Below are 26,157 nucleotides of genomic sequence, written 5' to 3'. Positions count from 1 at the left end.
TGCTGGAATTACAGGCATGAACCACTGCACTCAGCCTGTTTTTTCTTTTTAAACTTTTTAGTATTAAAACTTTAAAACATGCAGAAAAGTAGAGAAACAATATAATTAGCACCTCTATATTCTATCACCTAAACAGTTAACATTTTGCTATATTTGCTTCATCTATTTTTTAGGAAATATTTAAAAATAAATTACAGGCTGGATGCAGTGGCTCATGCCTGTAATCTTAGCACTTTGGGAGGCCGAGGCAGGTGGATCACCTGCGGTTAGGAATTTGAGACCAGCCTGGCCAACATGTCTCTACTAAAAATGCAAACATTAGCTGGGCGTGGTGGTGCATGCCTGTAGTCTCATCTACTTGGGAGGCTGAGGTTGCAGTGAGCTAAGATTGCCCCACTGCACTGCAGCCTGGGCGTCAGAGCAAGACACCACCTCAAACAAACAAACAAAAAAAGTAAATTACAGACATCATAATACTGTACCCCCTAAATAGTATGCATCTCTAAACAATAAAGCCTTATTTTTAACGTAACTACAGTATTATTATACTATCCAGTACATAGTCCATATTCAGAATTTCTCTGTCATCCCCCAAATTCCTTTCACTGTTGGCTTGTTAGAGCTATAATCCACATAAGAACTGCATGTTGTTGGTTGTTATATTTCCTAAGTCTTTTTACATCTGGAACAGTCCCCTTCCTTTTTGTATTGGGCCATCGTCTTATTGAAGAGTGGCCCTGTTTCTGATTCTGTTCCAGTGTGATTTGGTGTACACCTTCTTCCACCCACTGCCTCGGGACGAGAAGGCTATGGGCACCAGCCCAGCTCCTAAGTCCTCAGGTACAGTATCTTCTCTGAGACCTTTCTGCCAACTCCTCTGAACTACCCCAAGGGTAACTGCTTCTGCCCCAACCTCTTCTCAGTTCTCTCTCCTTGACTTGCCTCCTGTTCCTTTTCTTACTCTCCAGGGAATCTAGTTTCCCACTCAGGCTGTGGGGTCCATAGCTCCTTACCTGGGTTCCCCGCAGGGTGGATATTCAGTTGATTATACCCTCAGACCCATCCCAACCCAGTTAACTCTAATCACATTCAGACTACACTTATGTAGATGCCTCATGAGTATCAGGAACCTGACGTGGAGAGGCTGGGGCAAGGGGGTTCAGAAAGAAAACAGAAACCCCTGCCTGGCCTCTTGACCCTTCTCGGTTTCGTTTGTCCCTACAGATGGCACATGGGCCCGGCCCGTCGGAAAGGTGGGAGGGGAGGTGAAGCTGTCCATCTCCTACAAAAACAATAAACTCTTCATTATGGTGATGCATATTCGGGGCTTGGTAAGTGCCTGCACAGCCCTGATTTTTTTTTTTTCTTTTTTAATCTTTCTTGAGCTACTTTTTTGTCTGGGCAGACCTTCTCTGCCCCATGTCATATGGGTAACCACCACAGTCTACTGAGCATCCACCATGGACCTATAACCATAGCAAGCGTATGGTTTGACCAGGCAATACATGATACAGCTTTTTGTAGCTGTGGTCTTTGACAAGTCACCTAATCATTCTGAGCCTCATTAGAATGAGGAAAATGTTAGCACCTACCTCATAGAGTCATTATGGGGATTAAATGAGATAATGCTTGTGGAATACTTAACACCATGCCTGGTTTTATTAGAATAATGATTATTATCATTATTATCATAAGGGAGAGGCCCAAGGGGCTCATTACCTGGCTATAATGATTCAGCAGCCACGTGACATCCTTTGACCATGATCAAGGCAGTATATAATTACTAAATTTTTGGTGTGAGTTCTAAGAACATTGTGACTAGAAGAGGAAGGGAACTTTTTTTTTTTGAGATGAGTTTTGCTCTGTCACCCAGGCTGTAGTGCAGTGGCGCGATCTTGGCTTACTGCAACCTCCTGGGTTCAAGCGATTTTCCTGCCTCAGCCTGAGCAACTGGGACTATAGGCACATGCCACTACACCTGGCTAATTTTTGTATTTTTTTAAATTAGAGATTGGGTTTCATCATGTTAGCTAGACTGGTCTCAAATGCCTGACTTCAGGTGATCTGCCCGCCTCAGCTTCCCAAAGTGCTGGGATTACAGGTGTGAGCCACCACACCCAGCCAGGAAGGGAACTTGAATACTTGCATTGTGCTGTATCCTATGTTAGGCATTTTGTGTAGGTTGGGGCAGTAGGATATGGCAGGAGGAGCATGAACATTCATCTATTTATTCTTCATTCATGAGCATGAACATTCATCCATTTATTCTTCATTCATTCAATAAATGTTTGAGTGACTGCTCTATACTGATACATTAGCTCTGGGTATGGGGAAAAACAAAACAAAATCCCTGCCCTCAGGGGGCTTACATTCTAGTTGGAAAGGGCAGACAGGCAGATAAGTAAAATATATGGCATAGAAGATGGTAGTAAGAGCTATGGCAAGAAATAAAGCAGAGAAGGAATGCTAGGATGGAATGAAGGGAGTGGAATTTGCAGAGTGGTCAGGGAAGGCCTCATTGCTGAGGAGGTGTCTTAGCAAGTTGGAGAAGGTGAGGGAGGGAGCCATGTTTATGCATCTGAGGGTAGACTGTCCCAGGCAAAGGGAGCAGTTAGATCTGATAGCTCAAAGCTGGGAGCCTGCCAGGGGTGCGTCAGAAACGGCAAGGGGCCAGTGGCTGAAGCTGATGGAGCAAAGTCGAGAGGAGTGGATGATGAGGTTGGAGAGGGTATGATGGACCAGCACCTTACCCTGATAGTAAGAACCCTGGCCTTTTCCCTGAATGAGATGGGTTTTGAGCAGAGGCATGACATGATCTGACTTAGGTTTTAAAAGGATCAGGCTGGGTGTATCACTAGTTGGCTGCCCTTGAGCAAGCAACTCAATCTCTCTGACTCATGTCTCTACCTCTTAGGGGTTAAGTGGACCAAATGACAAAATAGACAAGGATAGTAGATATGGCAGGAAGATACCTGGGAACATGATGGTTCACTCAAAACAGAGCACATTATGGGATGTCCCGAGGATTTGGATAAAAAGTATAGACTTGATATCATAGACAAATCAATTGATGTTTTAATAGGAAACAGTGTTATCATGGTAGATATTTTTATCAGAATGGAGTGAGCTTGAAAGCAGACAAATAAACTAGTCGTGCATTGCAAGACGCCAGATGGCAGATGACATTCTGGATCAGAGTGTGATCACAGGAATGGTGATGAAGAGACAGATGTTAAAAATCTTAACATTTTTTGGTTCTCATTCTATTGTAGCAACTGCTCCAGGATGGAAATGACCCTGACCCCTATGTGAAAATTTACCTCCTTCCTGACCCTCAGAAAACCACTAAGAGGAAAACCAAAGTGGCCCGGAAAACCTGCAATCCTACCTACAATGAGATGGTGGGTGGGGAAAATGGTGGGGTAGGGCAGGGGTTGGCAACCTGTGCCTGTTCTCCTAGCTAAAGTCGTATTGAAGACCGTATTAAGACGTCATATTAAGAACACGGCTGTACTTTCTGATGTAGGTGTTGCCTGTGGCTGCTTTCATGCTGCAATGGCAGGATTGAGTAGTTGTAACATAGACCATATGGCTTATCAAGCCTAAAAATATTTACTGTCTGTCCCCTTACATAAAAAGTTTGCCAGCCCTTTTGGGCTGGGATTTCATGGCTGGGGTCTGGCCCTATCCTGTGGGAAGGAGAAGCCTGCCGGTCCTATGCTGAAAATGAGCAGTGGCCCCAATACAAAGCCCTCACCTGCTTGAACTCTGAGCAAAGAACAGAGTTCATTAATGCTTCCCTTGGAGTCTGTGTACCTTGTGTACCTTCTGTATGACCTGGGACTCTGCAGGGTCAGTGCTAGCCTCAGCTGGATCAACGCCCAACAGACTTTACCATCTCTCTCTCTCAGGTTCCCTCTGGATTCTTCTTGTTCCTTCTCTCACCACTTCCCTCACCCATCTCTGTTTGCAGTTGGTATATGATGGGATCCCCATGGGAGACCTGCAGCAGCGGGAGCTCCAGCTGAGTGTGCTGAGTGAGCAGGGATTCTGGGAGAACGTCCTCCTCGGTGAGGTGAACATCCGCCTGCGAGAGCTGGACCTGGCTCAGGAGAAGACCGGCTGGTTCGCACTGGGATCTCGAAGCCATGGCACCTTGTGAGCCTAGCAGAGCCACCACCCAGGATCCCAGGCTGGTGGTGGGAGCTGGGGGAGAGGACTCTCCCCTGCAAGACTCTTCCTTGTGAAGGGCCAGGGCCCTGGGCGGGCCTCCTGCTCGGTCCAGGTGATTCTGGCCTCTGTAGTAGGAGGCAGCGAGAGTAAGACATGCTCTGCTGTCTCTTCCTCTGGAGACTGAACTGGGTTGGTTGTGATGAGCAGCCCCTTGGAGGCTGTGAGGTTGCAGCAAAGTTTTAAGTTTACCTTGTGTCAAGGGAGCAATGCTTGGTTGGGGGAGTGTGTGGGGTGGGCTGTATGAAGTAGCATTTTGGGGGTGGGTGGGTGGATATCTTTATTTTTATTTTTAAAAAATGAAATAGTGATGTTGTCCTAACTGGGACAGGAAGCCTTGCGAGAAGGGACATACCTATGCCCCAGAAGGCAAGAGAGGAAGACTATTTGGACTTTTTGTATGATTAAGGTTCTTATTGGACTTTTCCCTAGGTTTTTTGTTGTTGTTGTTGTTGTTTTGTTTTCTAGCTATAGGAACTATTAGGGGAGGGGCCCAGCGGGTCCTCGGCCAGAGCCCTCTCTAAGGACAGGTTGGGGAGGGCTGCCTGTGCTGGACTGAGGCTTGCGCCACTGGGCCTTTCTGATTTTGCCTCCAAAGGAGAGCGCTGTGATACCTACATGTGTAAGGAAGGGCCTTCCGTATTGGGGTTCTGCCAAGGACCCGTATTCAGGGACCCATGCTCTTTTTGGGGGACTTTTCCTTTTGTCTCCCCTACTTTATTAGGACTTGCCCTGAATACCATTTTCTACTCCTTACCCCTTCATTCTCCCGGGCCTTCTGGGGGTCAGCTCGTCTCTATGAATATGCTGGGGGTGCTTCCCCATAGGTCTCTCCCTTCATTTCTCTCTGGTAGGACAAAATGCTGACTTAGTCCTTAGATGTAGTTTCACCCAAGAGCATCTTGGCCCTGGGAAGAGGTCCCTGGGCTGCAGATGCCACTGTGACTGCTTGCTAGGTAGCCTCTGGAAAGCATTCACCATCCATCACTCCCTACTTCTTTCTGCTGTGCTGCTTCCCTCCCAAACTCCATTTCTGTCACCCTTTTTATAAGACTTTTCCTCATTCTGTGGGGCCATAAACCTATTTAGTCTAGAGCCAAAGGGATGCCCTATCTGAAGGAAAGGGGCATGGGGTGGGGGATTCCATCAAAACTGTTGTTTTTTGCCCCATGATTTTTCTTTGGTCAGTAGGAGGCTGGATTGGAGTGGTGATTATTCCCCTGGAGCTAAGCTCAGGAGCCCAAAGGGAGAGACTGAGACCGAGTCTCTTATCTCTTCATATTCTTTATTCCCTACCAGATTAAAATTTTTTTAATTTTTTTTGGAGACGGAGTCTCACTTTGTCACCAGGCTGGAATGCAGTGGCATGATCTCGGCTCATTGCAACCTCTGCCTCCCGGGTTCAAGCGATTCTCCTACCCCAGCCTCCCAAGTAGCTTGGAATACAGGCATGCACCACCACGCCCAGCTAATTTTTTGTATTTTTAGTACAGATGGGGTTTCACCATGTTGGCCAGGCTGGTCTCAATCTCTTGACCTCGTGATCTGCCTGCCTCAGCCTCCCAAAGTGCTAGGATTACAGGCGTGAGCCGCCGTGCCCGGCCCCAGATGGATTTTACATTTGCTCTTTTGTGTTTCACTCCAAAGGGTTGTCTTCCTTGCCAAAAAGAGGGAGGGACTTGGAATTGGATATTAACTTTTAAAACCAGAATTGGCTAGATATTTCCCCTGATTGGGAAAAGAGTGAAATGAGGACATTCTGTAAACTGTCCCTCCCTAATTCCAAGGATCAGAAACTCCCCGTTTTGCTGACTCATTCCATAACTGGAGAAAGAAGCTCCATTGACTGAAGCCACAGGGCAGCACGGAAGTTTAAATTTTCTCTAAAATTAAAATGCCAAGGATAAAGCTGGCTGCTTCCGGCGGGGGAAGGGGAGTGGGGAGTGGGCGGTGAAACTTTCCCAGATGAAGGGACCATAGATGTGTTACTGGCTCTGTGCCTGTAGCTCATTTTATTATGACCCTGTATGCTCCTGATTTAAAGAGATCTGTGTACTGTTTACTTCCCACTTCCCAGAATCCCTTGTATCTCCTTTCTTGGGAATTGTATTTTCTAATAAATGACATTTGAGGAAAAAATGAAATGATAATTTTATTTATTTTTTTGACACAGGGTGTCTCTCAGTCGCCCAGGCTTGGAGTGCAGTGGTGAGATCTAGGCTCACTGCAACCTCCACCTCCTGGACTCCATCCATCCTCCCACCTTCGCCTTCCTAGTAGCTGGGACCACAGGTGCACATCACCATGCCTGGCTAATTTTTTTTATTCTTTGTAGAGATAGGGTTTTGCCATGTTTCCCAGGCTGGTCTTGAACTCCTGGGCTCAAGTGATCCACCTGCCTCAGCCTCCCATAATTTTCTTTTTTTTTTTTTTTTTTTTGAGACGGAGTCTCTCTCTGTCGCCCAGGCCGGAGTGCAGTGGTGCAATCTTGGCTCACTGCAAGCTCCGTCTCCCAAGTTCAAGTGATTCTCCTGCCTCAGCCTCCCGAGTAGCTGGGACTACAGGCACCCACCACCACACCCAGCTAATTTTTTGTATTTTTAGTAGGACGGGGTTTCACCGTGTTAGCCAGGATGGTCTCGATCTCCTGACCTTGTGATCCGCCCATCTTGGCCTCCCAAAGTGCTGGGATTACCATCGTGAGCCACCGCACCTGGCCAGCCTCCCATAATTTTAAAAAGTAATTTTTAGAAGAGACAAGGTTTTGCTACGTTGCGCAGGCTGGTCTTGAACTCCTGAGTCCAAGCAACCCTCTCACCTTGTCCTCCCAAAGTGTTGAGATTACAGGTGTGAGCCACTGCACCCAGCTGAAACTATCATTTTAAAGATTGGTTGATGTTTGGCCGGGCACAGTGGCTCATGCCTGTAATCCCAGCACTTTGGGAGGCCGAGGTGGGTGGATCACCTGAGGTCAGGAGTTCGAGACCAGCCTGACCAACATAGTGAAACCCTGTCTCTACTAAAAATACAAAAATTAGCCAGGCATGGTGGCACACACCTGTAATCTCAGCTACTCAGGAGGCTGAGGCAGGAGAATCGCTTGAATCTGGGAGCTGGAGGTTGCAGTGAGCTGAGATTGTGCCATTGCACTCCAGCCTGGGCAGCAAGAGTCAAACTCCATCTCAAAAAAAAAAAAATTGATTGATGTTCAGATGTTTACATTGAAACATCTGATGGATGAGATGAAAATAATAGTAGTGGTTTTTTATACCACCAAATGGTAACTTTTATATGTACCACTGCACTGCACTGACCATTTTTACATGTCAGCTAAATCTATCCTCACAACAACTTGATCAGGTGCGTATCATTACCCATTTTACAGATGAAGAAACTGAAGCTCAGAGGGATGAAGTAACTTGCCTAAGGGCACACAGCCAGTAAGTCTTGGAGTTTGAACCCAGGTTTGTTGCACTCCAAACCTTGTGTAACACCTCCTAGGCAGTGTTTAATACAATCCCTTAAATACATCTAATTGATATTTTGGGTGCTTTTTATACATGATATCATTTTCCATTACGACTGCCCTGGACAGTAAGTATGGCTCATTCATGAATTCTGTCAACAAACATTCAGTTCTTACCAGTGCTACCTAGTGGCATGCCTCCATTCATAAAAAAATACGTTTGTGTTGAATGCATCCTGGCCCTGTACTAGGTACCAGATTGGGGCTTACCAAGGTAAATTAAGACAGTTCTCTGCATTTAAGAGGTTTACTACCAGGGCTGGATGCGGTAGCTCATGCCTGTAATCCCAGCACTTTGGGAGGCCGAGGCGGGCGGATCACGAGGTCAGGAGATCAAGACCGTCCTGGCTAACACGGTGAAACCCCATCTCTACTAAAAATACAAAAAATTAGCCGGGTGTGGTGGCAGGCGCCTATAATCCCAGCTGAGGCAGGAGATTCGCTTGAACCCGGGAGGCAGAGGTTGCAGTGAGCCGAGATCGCGCCATTGCACTCCAGCCTGGGCAAAAAGAGTGAAACTGTCTGAAAAAAAAAGTTTACTATCTAGTAATATTTAACCAACTCCATTTTACAGGAGAAAAAACTGAAACTTGAGATGCCTCGCAACTATCAAGCCACTACAGCATAACCATAGCCCAGAAGTGAACCCCCCAAGTGCAGGATGGAAGTGAAATGACCCTTGTTCAAGCATTGTACCCAGAAGTCTTCAGAACTCTCCAGTGGGGAGTCATGTTTCATACTGGGGAATTGTGTGGGGGCTTCCAGGGGATTTTCCAGTAGTAAACAGTAGGAAGTGTTACCTGCTTTATTTCTAAGTGATCTTGAGGTATCACTGCAGTTCTGGGCAAGTCCCTTTGGACTTTTTTAAAGGTTAGTACTTGAGTCTGCCAAGAGTCTTAGTGAAGGAAATTTCTTGGCCAAATGGGGTAGAAATCTGAACCCTCCTGAGGGAGTGGGAATGAGAGAGAGGGGTTGCCCAAGGAGAAAAGAAACAAAAGCAGCCCAGGGGGCCCAGATTTCTGAGTTCAAAGAGAGGTGGCAAAAATGAAGCAGCCCAGCTTGCCGAGATTTGGGGAGCAAAGATTAGACTGGATTTGAAAGGTGAAAAAATGAGGCAGCATTTTAAATTAGGAGAGAATTTTCTGGTGGCTGGGACTTGTCTAAAGTGTCTGATCAATTCAGCTAACAACACTAATGGCTTACACTGGGTGAGGCGAGGTGTCAGGTACTGTTGTTACTCAGACAACAAAGGTGTGGATCCTGTCTTCAAGGAACTCAGTCTTTCAAGGGAAGCATGCATGGCAATAAATACAGTGCAGTGTGATACGGATAAGGTGGTATGCGATGGGGCGGGGCGGGCAGAGTGGGCTTCAGAGAAGATATCTGAGTCTTAAAATCAATCAGAGCTTCAGGCTTTATTCTTAGGGTGATGGGGTTTTGAGAAAGGGAACTGCAGGGGCCAGGCACAGTGGCTCATGGCTATAATCCCAGCACTTTGGGAGGCCAAGGCAGGCGGATCATCTGAGGTCAGGAGTTTGAGACCAGCCTGGCCAACCTGGTGAAACCCCATCTCTACTAAAAATACAAACATTAGCCAGGTGTGGTGGTGAACGCCTGTAATCCCAGCTACTTAGGAAGCTGAGGCAGAAGAATTGCTTGAACCCAGGAAGTGGAGGTTGCAGTAAGCTGAGATAGCACCACTGCATTCTAGCCTGGGCAACAGAGAGAGACTCCATCTCAAAAAACAAACAAACAAACAAACAAAAAATGGTAATGTCTAATTTATGTTAAGAGATCATTCTTCTGGCTGCTGTTTGAAGCAAAAATAGAAGCAGAAGAGGAGGCTATTGTAGTCCAGGAGGGAAATGATGGTAGCTTGGGGATGATGCATAGTGTTCAAATTCTGGATATAATTTGAAGGTAGAGCTGACAGGACTTGCTGATGGACTGCGTATAGAATTGAGGGAAAGGGGAATTGAGGATGATTCCTCAGTGTGGAACCTCAGAATGTAGGCAGAGTCCTCTGGAGGAATTACTGGGAGTGGGGAAGTAGGTTCAGTAGAGCTGAATCAAGACTTCTGATTGTGTTAAGTTTGAGATATGTGATAGAAATCTAAGTGGAGAAGTAACAGAATGGAATCTGAAGCCCAAGGGAAGTCAGTCTGGAAGTTTAGATATGGAAGTCATCAGCATTGAGGTGGTGTTTAATTCCATGGAATGAGATGAGATCAGCCAGGTTAGAGAGGCATGTGGGTGGATTGAGACCAACATTTAGAGGACGAGGAGCAGGTCATGGTGTCCTGGCAACCTAAAGAAGTATGATCAGTTTCCTGGGGCTCCTGTAACAAAGTATCACAAACTGAGAGGCTTAAACAGCAATGTATTTCTGGAGGTTGGAAGTCCAAAATCAAGGTGTCAGCAAGGTTGATTCCTTGTGAGGGCTGTGAGAGAGTCTGTTCCATGTTTCTTTCCTGGCTTTTGGAGGTTTGCTGGCAATCTGGCATTCCTTGGCTTATATATGCATCAACCCAATCTCTGCCTTCACATTGCTGTGGCATTCTCTCCGTGTGCATGCACGTGTCTGTGTCCAAATCTCTTTTTATAAGGACGCTGTCATCTTGGATTAGAGCCCACCATAATGACCTCATCTTAACTTGATCATCTGCAAAGAATCTATTTCCAAATAAGATCACATTCACAGGTACTAAGGGGGTTAGGATTTTATCGTTTGGGGGACACACTTCAACCCCTAACAGTCAAGAGGAGTGAATACAGCAAAATGTTCTTGGTGACCTTGATAAGAGCTGCCTGAATGAGTGGTGGGGGTGAAAGTCACATTGGTGTAGGCTGGGGAGAGTATAGGTGAAGAGAAAGTGGAGACCATACGCACCAACAACTCAGGTTTCACTCTGGTGGTGCAGAAGCTTGGAGGGGTGTATATCTAGGGAAGGGTTTTTTATTTTTATTTTTATTTACTTCTTTTGAGACAGAGTCTCGCTCTGTCACCCAGGCTGCAGGGTGGTGGTGTGTTCTTGGCTCACTGCAGCCTCAACCTCATTGGCTCAAGCAGTCCTCCTGCCTCAACCTCCCGAGTAGCTGGGACTACAGGCATGAGCCACCAAGCCCAGTGAATTTTTTAAATTGTTGTAGAGACAAGGTCTTGCTATGTTGTCCAGTCTGGTCTTGAACTCTTCAGCTCAAGCCCCCCGCCTTGGCCCCGCAAAGTGTAGGGATTACAGGCATAAGCCACCATGCTGGGTGGTCTTTTTATTTTTAATATAGGTGATATTAAATTATGTTAATGTGAATGATCTATTAGTGAGAGAAACATGTATGTTACTAGGGAGAAAGGGATAAGAGAGGTCAGAATTATTCCTTGAGTAAAAATGGAGGGATGGCATCCATGAGGCTTCTTGGGTTGTAGCGGGATTGAAGGCAGATTATGTGGGTCCAAATGCCAGTGGATTTGGTCAGGGAAAGATGAGTTGATTTATGTCCAGTTGTATCTGTTTTTTCTTGAAGTATGAGTGTGATCATAAACTGAGAATGTGTGTTTATGGGAAATGCTGGAAATTTGAAGAAAGAAGTATTGTGAGACAGTCTCAGAGTGTAGGAGAAGCAAAGCTTCTAGAGAACTGTGGTGGGAGTGTCTGGCATCGAGGAGATTTGTGATCACAAGTATGAAGTGAGTCACTCAGCATGCCTGAGCGATCTTCTCAAGCAATGATTAGCTGCAAGGGTGCAGGTGGAGAATGAGTGAGTAGCTGGATTTAACTAGGCTTGGAGTTTTGCCAGGGAGTAGAAGGACAAGGGGGTAGTTTTAATACTGGATCATGGAAATTCACGCTGAGTAAGGAGGGAAATGAAGAGTGTGATGGATCACAAAAAGTGGTAAGAGCAATGGTTTGTGGTCTCTGAGGGGCTGACCGGCAGCTGAATAGGGATATCAGGGCAGTGCGGATTGGTAGGAGGCGGCAGCCAGAGTGGGAGATACTGGGATATCAGATTTTGGAGCTGGTGGTGACTGAAAAAATCAAGAGCCATATACCCTTTACCTCAGCCTGGCAAAGTCTTTTAAAATAAACAGAATTAACTGAGGTTTTAATTTTTTCCGGCCAAAGTGCCAGTCAGCTTGCCAACAGAAGGACTTTTTGTCTTCACCAGCCTGCACACAGGCTTGGCAACATGTTATCTCTGTGTACAGATCTGGCCTCCCTCTGCCCTCTCGCAGGCTTGGGAAGGCTGAGTCACACTTTTCCAGCTGAGACGAACAAGGCAAAGTCACATATTCTCAGAGGTAGCTCTCAAATATTTTAATTTTTTAAACTTTTTTTCCATAAACTTGTAGGCTGTTGCTCAAGTTCTTTCCTTTCCCTCCCTTCTTGCCTTCTCCCCTCCCCCATGCACTCCCTTCCCCCTCCCTTCCCCCCTCACCTCCTCCCTTCCCTCCTCCCTCCCTCCCTCCTTCCTTCCCCCTTCCCTCCCCCCTTCCCGCCCCTCCCTCCTTCCTTCCCCCTTCCCTCCCCCCTTCCCTCCCTCCTATAGTTCTTCCTTTCTTTCCTTTCTTCTTCCCTTCCTTCCTTCTCCCTCCCTCCTTCCTTCCTCCTTCCTTCCTTTTTCCTTTCCTTCTTCCCCTTCCCCTCCCTCCCTCCCTCCCTTCCTTCTCTTCCTTCCTTCTTTCCTTCTTCTTTCTTTCCCTTTCTTTTTCTTTCTTTTTCTCTCTTTCTTTTTCTTTCTTTCTTTCTTTTTTTTTTTTTTTTTTTTTTTTTTTTTTTGAGACGAAGTCTAGCTCTGTCGCCCAGGCTGGAGTGCAGTGGCCAGATCTCAGCTCACTGCAAGCTCCGCCTCCCGGGTTTACGCCATTCTCCTGCCTCAGCCTCCCGAGTAGCTGGGACTACAGGCGCCTGCCACCTCGCCTGGCTAGTTTTTTTGTATTTTTTAGTAGAGACGAGGTTTCACCGTGTTAGCCAGGATGGTCTCGATCTCCTGACCTTGTGATCCGCCCGTCTCGGCCTCCCAAAGTGCTGGAATTAAAGGCTTGAGCCACCGCGCCCGGCCTCTTTCTTTCTTTTTCTTTTTTTTTTTTTTTTTTGAGGCGGAGTCTCGCTCTGTCGCCCAGGCTGGAGTGCAGTGGCCAGATCTCAGCTCACTGCAAGCTCCGCCTCCCGGGTTTACGCCATTCTCCTGCCTCAGCCTCCCGAGTAGCTGGGACTACAGGCGCCCGCCACCTCGCCCGGCTAGTTTTTGTATTTTTAGTAGAGACGGGGTTTCACCGTGTTAGCCAGGATGGTCTCGATCTCCCGACCTCGTGATCCGCCCGTCTCGGCCTCCCAAAGTGCTGGGATTACAGGCTTGAGCCACCGCGCCCGGCCTCTTTCTTTTTCTTTCCCTCCCTCCCTCCCTCCCTCCTTCCCTTCCTTCCTTTCCCCCCTCCCTTCCTTCCATTCTTCCTTTCCTTTCCTTTTTTCTCTTTCTCTTTCTTTCCTGCCTTCCCTCCCTCCCTTCCTCTTTCTTCTTTCTTTTCTTTCTTCCATCCCTTTTTCTTTCAAGACAAGGTCTCTGTCACCCAGACTGGAGTGTGGTGGCATGTTCTCAGCTCATGCAGCCTCAACCTCCTGGGCTCAAGTGATCCTCCCACCTCAGTCTCCCGAGTGGCTGGGAACACAGGTGCACACCACCACACCTGGTGAATTTTTTGTAGAGGCAGGGTTTTGCCATATGTTGCTCAGGCTGGTCTTGAACTCTTGGGCTCAAGCAGTTGGCCCACCTCCCAAGTGCTAGGATTACAGGTGTGAGCCACCATGCCTAGCCCAAATACTTTATGATTGCATTTTCCCTCTCTAGATCAACTTCTAACATAAAGAAGAATAAAAATTATATATCCAATGACTACATGGGGAAGGGGAGTTCCATTCAAGAAAGTTTTAAGAAATTGTTTTCAGGGGTATGTGGTGTCAGTTGGTGACAAAGTTGACAGTGGAATGCAAGGGGCTTGGTCTTAAGGAAGATGACATTATTTTAAAGTATTATTACTCTTCCATTCATTCAACAAACATTTATTGGCTGCCTATTATGTACCAGTCAACATACTACCTCAGTGGTTCTTAAACTTTTTGGTCTAAGAGAAAAGTTTATACTCTTAAAAATTATTGAGGGCCCCAGCCAGGTGTGCTGGCTCATGCCTGTAATCCCTGCACTTTGGGAGGCCGAGGCAGGCAAATTGCTTGAGCTCAGGAGTTTGAGACCAGCCTGGGCAACATAGCGAAACCTCATCTCTACTAACAAGAAAAGAAATCCTAACTTGGCCAACCTGGTGAAACCGTCTCTACTAAAAAATACAAAAATTAGCCAGGCGTGGTGGTGGGTGCCTGTAATCCCAGCTACTTGGGAGGCTGAGGCAGGAGAATCGCTTGAACCTAGGAGGTGGAGTTTGCAGTGAGCTGAGATTGCACCACTGCACTCCAGCATGGGCAACAGAGTGAGACTCCATCTCAAAAGTATAATAATAAAATGAAAAAAAAAAAAAAAAAAACAGATGTGGTGGTGCACACCTGCCATGCCAACAACTTGGGAGGCTGAGTGGGAGGATTGCTTGAGCCTGGGAGATCAAGGGTGCAGTGAGCTGTGATTGCACCACACTCCAGCCTGGGCAATACAGCAAGATCCTGTCTCAAAAAAAAAACTACTAAGGACCCCAAATAACTTTATGCCTTTATGTGGTTTATATCTATCAATATTTCCTATTTATGAATTCAAAACTGAGGAACTGAAAAATACTCATTTAGGTTGGGTGTGGTGGTGTGCACCTGTAGTTCCAGCTACTTGGGAGGCTGAAGCAGGAGAACTGCTTGACCCCAGGAATTCAAGGCCATAGTGTGCTGTGATTGCCCCTGTGAATACCCACCACACTCCAGTCTGGGCAACATATGAAACCCTGTCTTTAACAAAAAATCCAATAAAATTTTAAAATTCATTTAAAAATAATAAACCAATTACATGTTAATTTTTTTTTTTTTTTGAGGCAGGATCTCACTCTGTTGCCTAGGCTGCAGTGCAGTGGTACAATCTTGGCTCACTGCAACCTCTGCCTCCCAGACTCGAGCGATCCTCCCACCTCAGCCTCCTGAGTAGCTGGGACCATAGGCATGCACCATCATGCCTGGCTAATTTTTATATGTTTTGTAGAGACAGGGTTTCGTCATGTTGCCCAGGCTGGTAATGTTCAATTATTTTTCAAAACATATATAAAATGGCTAGAATCTCATATCTATCTGTTTTTGCATTCATTCTGTTGCCAGATCACACACCATGTATCTTCTAGAAAACTTCACTGTCCATGCATGAGAAAATGAGAGTTAAAAAAGCTTAGAATTATTATGAAAATATTTTTGGCCTTAAGGACTCTCTGAAAGGGTTTCAAAGCAGGATCTCCAGGGGTGCCCACACCACACTTTGGGAACCACTTTGCTAGATAGTTGGATACAGCCCTCAAGGAGTTCAGGGACCAGCAAGAGAGAACATTGACAGGTATATGTAATGCAATGTGTTAAGTGCTCTAATAGAGCAGAATAATATAAATGCTGTGAGGGATCCATTAATTCTGGCTGGAAAGGTCAACGAAGGCTTCAAGGAGAAGCTGACATTTGAATTGAATCTTGAAGGATGAGTAGGTATGTAACAGGAAAGGTGAAGCTTTTCTTGGCTGAGAAACAGCATGAGTAAAGGCAGGAAACAAGGAGTATAGCTAAGTCCAGTGTTCCTAGGAAGACAAGTGACAGAGGAGGATGGAAGAGTACAGTGGGAGGACAGGCTGAATAGAGCCTTTATTCTGCAGGCAATAAGGAAACAACTGAAGACTGTGAAGCAGAACCATACAAGAATATTAGCTAATCTTTGTGCTCCTACTCTGTCTAGGCTAGGCATTGAGAAAACCTAGTTTTCTTACCAACGCATTGAAAGAGGAATTACTAGCCTCACTTTACAACATACAGGCTTCTGGTAACAAATTTACCTACTTGGATCTCTATTATGAAACTGACCTCTATTATTAATACATTTTTCTGAAGTTCTTAGGATTGAGATTTTCCAGAGGTATGGATAATAATACAGGGTAAACAACAGAAACTGAGGTCCTCTTGGCTTCCTAGAAAGAAGTGGTTGTGCCAGGCATGGTGGCTCACACCTGTAATCCCAGCACTTTGGGAGGCTGAGGCAGGCAGATCACGAGGTCAGGAGATCGAGACCATTCTGGCTAACAGGGTGAAACCCCGTCTCTACTGAAAATACAAAAGTTAGGCGTGGTGGCAGGCGCCTATAGTCCTAGCTACTAGGGAGGCCAGGGCAGGAGAATAGTTTGATCCCAGGAAGGCAGAGGTTGCAGTAAGCGGAGATCACACCACTGCACTACAGCCTGGGCAACAGAGCAAGACCCAGTCTCAAACAAACAAACAAACAAACAAAAAAAGAAAGAAAAAGAAGTGATTGTTCTTGAATAGGCCCAGTAAGGCAGGAAGAGCTGCTGGTCTCCTTCTGGCTCCTTAAAGATTTTTCTGCTGTCTCTAGTGCTCATAACTGTCACCCTCCCTCTGTAATTGATACTTGACTTCAGGAGTATCTATTTACAAAGTTTTGGCAGAAATAAAGAAATAAGCTAAGACCAAACTCACAAGAGAGAATCAAATACAGCAATTAAAATTACCAATTTTTTTTTTTTTTCAAAGGATAGTGGTCCACATTTCCTTTTTGGGTGTTGTATTCGGTGGTTCTGGTTGCTAAGGAAGTATTCATAAATATGATTTGAATATGTTGCCTGCTTGGAAGCATAAAAGAGAGTAAATAGTTCTGGGAACTGAGCTGCTTCTCTGTGAATTTAGTTTGCCCCATACCAGACATGTATTTACGCAGCACTGCCCACTTTTTACGTAAGATCTCAGGTTGATCGTCTACATAGTACTCAACAATAGGAGAACCCTGAAATATCTGTCAGGCTGGGCGCGGTGGCTCACGCCTGTAACCCCAGCACTTTAGGAGGCCCAGGCGGACAGATAACTTGAGCCGAGTTTGAAACCAACCTGGGCAACACGACGAAACCCTGTCTCCACAAAAATATGCAAAAATTGGCTGAGCGCAGTGGCTCACGCCTGTAATCTCAGCACTTTGGGAGGCTGAGGTGGGCAGATCATAAGGTGAGGAGACGGAGACCATCCTAGCCAACATGGTGAAACCCTGTCTCTGCCAAAAATACAAAAAACTAACCGGGCGTGGTGGCACGCGCCTGTAGTACCAGCTACTTGGGAGGCTGAGGCAGAAGAATCGCTTGAACCCGGGAGGCAGAGGTTGCAGTGAGCCAAGATAGCGCCACTGCACTCCAGCCTGGCGACAGAGTGGGACTCCGTCTCAAAAAAAAAAAGAAAAAAAAAAATTGGGTGTGGTGGTGCCAGCCTGTAATCCCAGCTCCTCAGGAGGCTGAGGTGGGAGGCTCACTGGAGCACAGGAGGTTGAGGCTGCAGTGAGCCGAGATCGCACCACTGCACTCCAGCCTGGGCGACAGAGCCAGACCCTGTCTCAAATAAATAAATAAATAATAAAAATTTAAGACTACGATAACCCTACAATTGGCCCACGGGGCATTCAACCTTCCATGGATTGAAAATATTCGGGAAAAATAAAGACAATAAAACATAATACAAATAAATACAGTATAACAACTAGTTCCATAGCACTTGCATTGTATTAGGTAATTTACTTAATCTAGGGGATGATTTAAAGTATCTGGGAAGGTGTATGTAGGTTATATGCAAACACTACAACATTTTACCTAAGGGACTTGACCAGAATCTGCGGATTCTGGTGTCTACGGCGTCCTGGAACTAATCCCCATTTCATACGAGGCGATGACTGTACACACGTCACTGTGTATTAGGCCATCAAAACGCCTCCGGGAAATTCTCGGGTTATCTTGAAAACCCCTTTTCTACCCAAGCCCCTTAGCCTAGAGGGCTGTTGGGGCGGTCGCCTAAGAGACCACACAGAAACAACTGCGCATGCGTGCATCCGGCCAGCTGATGCAACCTCGCGCTACCGTGCGGCTCTACCTCCAGTAAGGAAGCCGACAAGGAAATCCAGCGCGACCAATCGGCGGCCACACGGAAGTGGGCGGAAAGCCCCCCCCCCCCCCCGGGGGCCTTGCGAGAGACTTTGGGCGGCGCGGCGCTAGTGGCGTAGACGCCCAGCAGTCCTGCGTCTCTTCCGGCGGTTGGGGGGGTGCCTGCCGGCGCGCGGGCCCTGCGGCCATTTTGGGCTTCGCTTCCACCGCACCAGCCAACCTACCTAGCCCTTCCGGTGTCGCGTTGCTCAGGGGTTCTTCGACCCTCTGTCACTCAGAAAACCACCGCCGAGGCCGTGGGCAGGCTCTTATCGATGGTGTTGAAGCGTCGAGCCGACTAGGGAACGTCCTTTCCCGCCAGGATGGAAGTCGCATCAGCCGCCGCGTACTGCGCGGGGTGTTTCTCCCTGTGTTCTGCCGCCCGCTGCCGCATCCGCTGCCCTCTGTGGCTTTTCTGCTGGCTCGGAGATCGGCCTGGAGCACCGACGCCACCGCTGGGCAAGGCCGAGACTCTGTAGGTTTCCTCCGAATCCCGTCCGACCTCCAGCCGCTGAGCGCCGCGGCCCTACCCGAGAAACTGCCAAGGAAAAGGAGATGGAGCCTGAGACAGGCGGATCGCGGAAACGGCCTGGCCCTCGGGCGGGCTTCCGGTTCTGGCCACCCTTTTTCCCTCGGCGATCGCAAGCAGGCTCTTCTAAGTTCCCGACGCCTCTTGCCCCGGAAAACTTCGGGGACCCCACACTGCTTTCCTCTGCCCAGCCCGAGACTCGGGTCAGCTACTGGACGAAGCTGCTCTCCCAGCTCCTTGCGCCGCTCCCCGGATTGCTTCAGAAGGTGCTAATTTGGAGCCAACTTTTCGGTGGAATGTTTCCGACCAGATGGCTAGATTTTGCTGGAGTCTACAGATCCCTGAAGGGACGGGAGAAACCAGCCGCCTCCACAGCGCAGCAATCTTTGAGTTCGCTGAAGCTCGACTCCTCAGACTCCTCGGCCACCAGTCCCCTTGATTGGCTAGAGGAGGGGATCCACTGGCAATGTTCGCCCCCAGACTTAGAATTGGAGCTTAAGGCCAAGGGAAGTGCTTTGGACCCTGCAGCACACGCTTTTCTCTTAGAGCAGCAGCTAGGGGGAGTGGAGCTGTTGCCCAGTAGCCTTCAATCCCGTCTGTACTCTGACCGGGAACTTGGCTCTTCGCTCTCTGGGCCTCTAAACATTCAACGCATAGACACTTTTAATGTGGTATCCTATTTGCTGAGTCCCTCCTACCTGGACTGCTTTCCTAGGCTAGAAGTCAGCTGTCAGAACAGTGATGGAAATGGTGAGCTAGTCGGCTTCCAGACACTAACCCCAGAGAGCAGCTGCCTGAGAGAGGACCATTGTCATCCCCAGCCGCTGAGTGCAGAACTCATCCCTGCCTCGTGGCAGGGATGTCCACCTCTTTCCACGGAAGGCCTACCAGAAATTCACCATCTTCGCATGAAACGACTGGAATTCCTTCAGCAGGCTAGCAAGGGGCAAGAGTTACCCACCCCTGACCAGGATAATGGCTACCACAGCCTGGAGGAGGAACACAGCCTTCTCCGGATGGATTCGAAACACTGCAGAGATAACGCAACACAGTTTGTTCCTGCTGCTGAAGACATTCCTGGAACCACCCAGGAATCCACTGAAGAAAAAATAGAATTATTAACTATAGAGGTTCCACTTGCTTTGGAAGAACAGAGCCCTTCTGAGAGCTGTCCATCTTGTGAGATACCTATGGAAAAGGAGCCTGGAGAGGGCCGAATAAGTGTAGTTGATTACTCATACCTAAAAGATGACCTTCCCATTTCTGCCAGACCTGCTTGTAGTAACAAACTGATAGATTATATTTTGGGAGGTGCATCGAGTGACCTGGAAACAAGTTCTGATCCAGAAGGTGAGGATTGGGATGAGGAAGCTGAGGATGATGGTTTTGATAGTGATAGCTCACTGTCACACTCAGACCTTGAGCAAGACCCTGAAGGGCTTCACCTTTGGAACTCTTTCTACAGTGTAGATCCTTATAATCCCCAGAACTTTACAGCAACAATTCAGACTGCTGCCAGAATTGTTCCTGAAGAGCCTTCTGATTCAGAGAAGGATTTGTCTGGCAAGTCTGATCTAGAGAATTCCTCCCAGTCTGGAAGCCTTCCTGAGACCCCCGAGCATAGTTCTGGGGAGGAAGATGACTGGGAATCTAGTGCAGATGAAGCAGAGAGTCTCAAACTGTGGAACTCTTTCTGTAATTCTGATGACCCTTACAACCCTTTAAATTTTAAGGCTCCTTTTCAAACATCAGGGGAAAATGGGAAAGGCTGTCGTGACTCAAAGACCCCATCTGAGTCCATTGTGGCCATTTCTGAGTGTCACACCTTACTTTCTTGTAAGGTGCAGCTGTTGGGGAGCCAAGAAAGTGAATGTCCAGACTCGGTACAGCGTGACGTTCTTTCTGGAGGAAGACACACACATGTCAAAAGAAAAAAGGTTTGTTTCTTGTTTTTTAACATGCCTGATATGTTCTGACTGTTTTGATATGGTTAAATATAGCAACATGACTTTGGAGGCTTAGGAGTGCATGTGTTCTTGAGGAAGACCTCTAAATTCATATACTTGGATTGAGAAATATGTAAATGACCCTTCTCCTCTCCCTCACTCCCCACCCCCATGCACATTGTTGCTGTCCACAACGAACATACCAGCGTGTAGATGTTAGCAGGAAAGTGCCAATTTTCTTTGGGTTGGAAGTTCTGGACTGTTTCCTTACAAGCTTCAACTTTTCACACTTTTTAATGGACTATTAAACTTTGTGTATACACAATTTAATTTTTCTAGAGATTGAAAAGGTCCTGTTACAGCCATAGAGTTTTAAAATGATTTTAAATGTACGTTGTTTGCAAATACTTAATATTTTGTTTGCATATAACGAGAGTGTCTTCATTCCTGTCCATTACAACCCAAAGGGATGATGATATCAAGTAGCAAGTCAGATTTATCTGGTCCAATTTGCCATGAAAGAAAATAGTAATTTCAGTGGTTTTGACGTTACATGATTTTAATGGAAAGTCAAAGCCAATACAGGAAATGGTATTGCCTTTTCTTAGGAACGCAGTGCTAGTTATCAGTGGTCAGCTATAGTTAATATTAATAAAAGCAGTAATGGCCACTTACTTGGTTTATCTTGACTAGTTGCTTCCTATTCCCAGGCTAATTTCAGGTTAACCTTATTTTGGGAATCTTTTGAGTTGGTTTGTTTTTCTTTATAGTTGATTTAACTAAAGTTATTAATTGAACTCTCCGCAAACTGAAAGGTGTCTATTGTAGAGGGAAAGTTTTTTTAGTTTCCTATGCCGTTACTTGGAAAGAGAAGATAGTGGGTGAGTTATTATTGACCTCAGCTTCCGCCGCACTGGGGAGTTTCAGATGGACAGTGCCATAATCTCTTGGCTCCAAATGGCCAGCTTAATACTTCGAAATTATTCCTGGGTAGAAAATATCTCCAAATGGTGATAATCTTACGTCTTACCTTTAGGGCAGAATAAGTCATGTTAAAAATTAAATTTTAGTTCACACTGTGTAAATGCCATCTCTCTGTCCTTTTAAGGGGCCCTTGACAAAATGACCTATTTAGAGTGAATAGGTAAGAAACAAAGTGGGGTAATGGAATGAGCACTTGGCAGCTGGAGCCCCGTGTTCTCTACTCCTCAGTGGTTAAGGTGGAGAGATTTGGAAGGCAGCCAGACCTGGCAAGTTACTTGACTCTCGTGGCCTCAATTCACTCTTACTTGATGGGAAAAATAATAATATCTATTGTACAAGTTATTGCAAGATTTAAATGAGACAAGTAAATAAAATTCAGAATTTATTGCCTTGCCTTTAAATGCTAGCTCTTATTGAGAGACCTCAGGCCAGTCTCATGTCTAATTTTAGCTTGCTCATTGAGTAAAATGAAATGAGTGGAGTAGATGATACTATTGACTGTGAACTAGAAGCAGAATTTATAAATGATTATGTCTGAATATGATAGAATTATTTGACAGCCTTTGACTACCTGTCATTGGTATATATGGAGTATGGTGTATGGAATATATGGAGTATATAGGATGATGGGTAGTGAGTCTAAAAAACCCTTCTACCTCTGTTTTCTTATCTGTATAATGATCCGTACCTCATAGGGTTAATGTGAGGATTAAATGGGATAAAAATGTGAAGCTCTTTGAAAAGAGCTGGTATATGATAAACACTGTACGTTTTTATTATTTATCTTAATGACACAATGAATGAGTAGTATTCAAGACTAGAATGCAATAACTAGTAAGTTGTTACATACTTGCTAATTGTCCTCAGGGGCATCCCTTGGCCTGATGTAAAGGGAACGAAAGTAGTAGGCCACAGTGGGGTTAGCTGATGTAACTATTAAACATACTTTAAGGCGAGTATTTGCTTTTGGAGTTCGACAGCTTAGAAAGAAACTTCATTAGAAATTAAGTAGTGATTAAGTAGTAATGAGTAGGGATTGTCATTCATTACATGTCATTATGTATATTAGAATCAGAATTTCATATATAGGATAGCATATTGAATACAAAGGTTTTTGAAATCTTAACTACAAAGTTTCTTAGAGTAACACAGCATTAAAAATACTAATTTTGTTGTACTTTGTTTACTAAGTAACTTTTTGTCTTGTATATTGTTATTGCCAAAGTAATGATACAAAAATAGTACTACATGTTGATTTAAAAGTTGGAAAGTGAAAACATTTTCTAAAAGGAAAAAGAATAGAAGTAAGCAAAAATATTGTTAAAGCCTTTATGCAATGATAAAAACAGTGACCTCCGGGGATATGGTGGTTATTTTCAGAAATATTTTGCTTATCATTTTGAGGGAAGAATATCACAGAACTGTATTTCCCTAAGCATTAAAAAATACCAGGGGTTAATAACAGCATGAAAAATTCAATTCCCCATCTGGATTCATTTTATTAACACCAAAAGCCAAGGGCTGGTGGAGGATCCGTGGAGGCAGACGACTGTGTGTGTGTATTATGCAGATATAGATAAATGAAGGATATATATATAAATAAAAGATATATGTCTCTATATGAAATATTTAAGTGACGTTTGTTCACTGTTTTATCCAAATGCCATCTAATCAGGACTTTTTTTTTTTGAGACAGAGTTTCGCTCTTGTTGCCCAGGCTGGAGTACAGTGGCGTGATCTCGGCTTACTGCAACCTCCACTTCCCAGATTCAAGCTGTTCTCCTGCCTCAGCCTCCTGAGTAGCTGGGATTACAGGCATGCGCCACCATGCCTGGCTAATTTTTTTGTATTTTTAGTAGCGACAAGGTTTCGCCATGTTGATCAGGCTGGTCTTGAACTCCTGACCTCAGGTGATCCGCCTGCCTCTGCCTCCCAAAGTGCTGGGATTACAGGTGTGACAGAACTTTTTTTTTTTAACTTCAGATATAGCTGGAACCAAATATTCCTAAGAACAAGACGTTATTCTTAGCTGGGAATAGTAAGATATTTTATATTCTGAAAGAATTGGTAGCATAAAGGGTTATTGACCTCAATGCTAATTGTAAGATCCTAGAGAGGTATTAAAATTAGTCTTTGTTTTTGTAGGTAACCTTCCTTGAAGAAGTTACTGAGTATTATATAAGTGATGATGAGGATCGCAAAGGACCATGGGAAGAATTTGCAAGGGATGGATGCAGGTTCCAGAAACGAATTCAAGAAACAGAAGATGCTATTGGATATTGCTTGACATTTGAGCACAGAGAAAGAATGTTTAATAGACTCCAGGGAACATGCTTCAAAGGACTTAATGCTTTCAAGCAATGTTAAGATGAGTTGGCAGCCTGTAGACCTAGCATACACTACCTCTTACCTGAGAGGTGTCTTTTAAAAACAAATCTTGGCAGCTGTCCTTTGACTTTTTTTTTTTTTTAGAGGAAATGTAACTTGGATCTAGTTTCTTTTTTTTTTCCAACATATCCCACTCAGAAACATTCAGGTTTGAAGCCAGCCCTGATAATGAAGGATGAACTAGTGTAATTTTGAATCCTCCCTTTTTTTATTTAGTTGGATGTGCTTTTAAATGTCCTTTGCATGCATGAGGTGAAAAGGGGACCTTTTTGAGTTGTCATTTTGCACTTTCAAAACTTATTTTCTTGGAAAACAATATTTATAGGGCTTAAAGCCCATTTTCATTTCTAATCTAAATTATGTGTGCCTATCTGAAAACTTTGGGCTCTTGTTTCTTTCCCAAAATTCAGAAGTTAATGGGCTTTTATGTTTTTCTATATTTTTTTATTTCAATGATTTGGCCTATCTACCTTAGGCTGAAAAATAACCTTGTGTATGCTACCAACTTAAAGTACAGTATTTTGTGTCACTTTTTTTTCTTGTAAAAATGACTTGGGTTGAAAATGTGTGTTAACCTTTTGTTTCTACATTAAGTTATACCTAGGATATTTCCAAGGATTGCCACAAAACCCGTATGTGCAGTACTTTACTACTTTGGGAAAGCTGCATCTTTCTACCAAATTTTAACATCTAATGTATTTAATTTCTTTGGAAACTGTTACTTGGAGAGGGTTCTGTACATGTTATTGTAGTTCCCAGTTTAATATAGTTCTTTGTATCTCTTAACAGGTTGAAGTTGTTGCAGAACACTCTGGAAAGTAATAATTACATCATAATCATTTATTTTTTAAACTTAAAAGCCTAACAATTTCCTAGAAAGAAAATAGGAGACATCTCAGAGCAATTTGGTTTTGGTGTATATGTTCTCAATAGAAAACCAGTGTTAACGAATATCATGCCTCAGCACTGTCACTTTTAAAACCTGTCAGGATCCCACTGTAAAATTGGAAATGGGCAGTTCTGAATTTTCACGTTTGAAATGTAAAATACAAACTTCAGTCAGTATCCAGGTTTATTGTGTCCTACTGTTTAATAAGGAGAGAAGTAATGGCAAGGCCTTTACTTTCAGGAAAGGATAGAGGTATAGATTAATGACTACAAAGTCTTAAGCCCAAAGCTTACTTTGAATTGAAGTCTTCGCATTGACTGCTTGTGTTTGGTTTATTTCTGTTTAGCTTTACAAGGTACACATAAGTTAGGCTGAGGGGTTGTTAACTCTTCAGTGGTCTACTTTCATTCTGTGTGCTTCCTGTCACAGGTAATGGAAGACATAAGTAGAATAGGTGACCTCTTAGTTTTGAACTTATTTAAGTGTGGGAATGAATTTTTCATCAGAAGTGCTTACAGGGTTACTACCTCAGTTTACAATCTACCTGGTCATTATTTTATTTCTATCTGGTTCTACGAACTGCCTCCACTGTTTATGTATTCATAATTAAACACATTGAGAATGCAACACTATAAAAGCTGGTCAAGTTTTTGCAGAGCCCTTATTCTGTGTGTTTTGTGCACCTCCACTTCAGGTAATCATAGGGAGCGCATTTACAGGATGGTCTAACAACATGAAAACAGGCTAGTTTCAAGCAACAGTGATGTCGATTGGCAAGCAGGCATCATTTGCCTTGAAAAAAGCCTTTTGACAACATAATAGGCATTCTTTTAAAACCAAGCTAAAACATTTTATTTCCGAGACTTACGGTGTGTTTTCTGTTTCTGAAACCTAGCACCTCTGTGTATTTGAAAATAATGAGACATCTTTCATTGGATTTTGGAAAATTGTTCCCCGTGGGATTCTAACCTCACTACCAAATATGTGAAAGCTTGATTAAGAGGTCTTTCATGTACTAACCTCCTTGGAAGAAGTGATCAGAAGTTGATAAGAAGGACAGAAAGGACTATTTTAAAGTTGGACTGAAGGAGAAAAACGCAAAATTCTTGTTTCATCCCAATTCTAGTTAGAACAAAGTTAAACCCCCATAATCTTAAAGAGAAAATCTTTGGAGGTTTTAATTAAACATTTTACACATTTAAAGTCTTATTAATGGTGCTTTAAGTGTCAATGTAGCATGTAAAAGGCTTTGTACAGACAGGTAAAAGTTCCATTTCTGAGTAATAAAATGTAACACCTCTTCATCTTTGACTTGAAATCAAAACTATCAGATTTTATTTTTGTATAATTTAAGGAAGGTAAAGTTAGGGGACTAGAAGATTCTAAATCGGCTTCTACAGATCAATGATTTAAATGTAACTAGTGTGTTGGGATTTTATAGTTAAAATTATATTTGTGTATATAACAACTAATCTGTAAATTGTAATAAATATATTTGCAATTATTAAATGTTAAATTATA

The 26,157-nt window shown here is 44.6% G+C and overlaps 2 protein-coding genes and 1 long non-coding RNA gene across 5 annotated transcripts in view; 2 read left to right on the top strand and 1 right to left on the bottom strand.

Annotated features, from left to right (window-relative positions):
- Positions 1–6,369, top strand: part of PIK3C2B (phosphatidylinositol-4-phosphate 3-kinase catalytic subunit type 2 beta) — a 70,681-nt gene extending 64,312 nt beyond the window's left edge. For both annotated transcript variants that reach the window (XM_033197550.1, XM_033197551.1), the window contains 4 exons: positions 759–840; positions 1,225–1,331; positions 3,273–3,401; positions 3,974–6,369. In XM_033197550.1, coding sequence (XP_033053441.1) covers positions 759–840; positions 1,225–1,331; positions 3,273–3,401; positions 3,974–4,162 — 507 coding nt within the window. In that variant the 3' untranslated portion in view covers positions 4,163–6,369. The remainder of the gene's footprint in view (positions 1–758; positions 841–1,224; positions 1,332–3,272; positions 3,402–3,973) is intronic.
- Positions 1–18,212, bottom strand: part of LOC117075306 — a 25,599-nt gene extending 7,387 nt beyond the window's left edge. Inside the window, exon 1 of the long non-coding RNA XR_004433948.1 lies at positions 18,086–18,212. This is a non-coding gene — a long non-coding RNA (uncharacterized LOC117075306). The remainder of the gene's footprint in view (positions 1–18,085) is intronic.
- Positions 17,434–26,157, top strand: PPP1R15B (protein phosphatase 1 regulatory subunit 15B). Of its 2 annotated transcripts, XR_004433946.1 has the most exons (3): positions 17,434–19,779; positions 20,271–20,366; positions 23,505–23,639. XR_004433946.1 is itself a non-coding variant. In XM_033197553.1 (2 exons), exons 1-2 carry the CDS (start codon positions 18,456–18,458, stop codon positions 23,724–23,726), a joined length of 2,133 nt encoding a protein of 710 aa, XP_033053444.1. In that variant the 5' UTR covers positions 17,434–18,455; the 3' UTR covers positions 23,727–26,157. The 2 variants fall into 2 exon arrangements, 1 of the variants encoding a protein (XP_033053444.1); XM_033197553.1 differs by having other exon boundaries at positions 17,434–20,366; positions 23,505–26,157.

This window comes from Trachypithecus francoisi, unplaced genomic scaffold, assembly GCF_009764315.1.
Source record: "Trachypithecus francoisi isolate TF-2019V2 unplaced genomic scaffold, Tfra_2.0 Lachesis_group5, whole genome shotgun sequence".
Taxonomy (NCBI): domain Eukaryota; kingdom Metazoa; phylum Chordata; class Mammalia; order Primates; family Cercopithecidae; genus Trachypithecus; species Trachypithecus francoisi.
The sequence above is the reverse complement of the archived record's forward strand: the minus strand, read 5'-3'. Positions and strand labels throughout refer to the sequence as shown.

Coding starts and splice junctions, on each gene's coding strand:
- PPP1R15B (XM_033197553.1), top strand. CDS start 18,456: ATGGAGCCTGAGACAGGCGGATCGCGGAAACGGCCTGGCCCTCGGGCG. Junction 20,367..23,504: donor CACATGTCAAAAGAAAAAAG/GTTTGTTTCTTG, acceptor TTGTTTTTGTAG/GTAACCTTCCTTGAAGAAGT.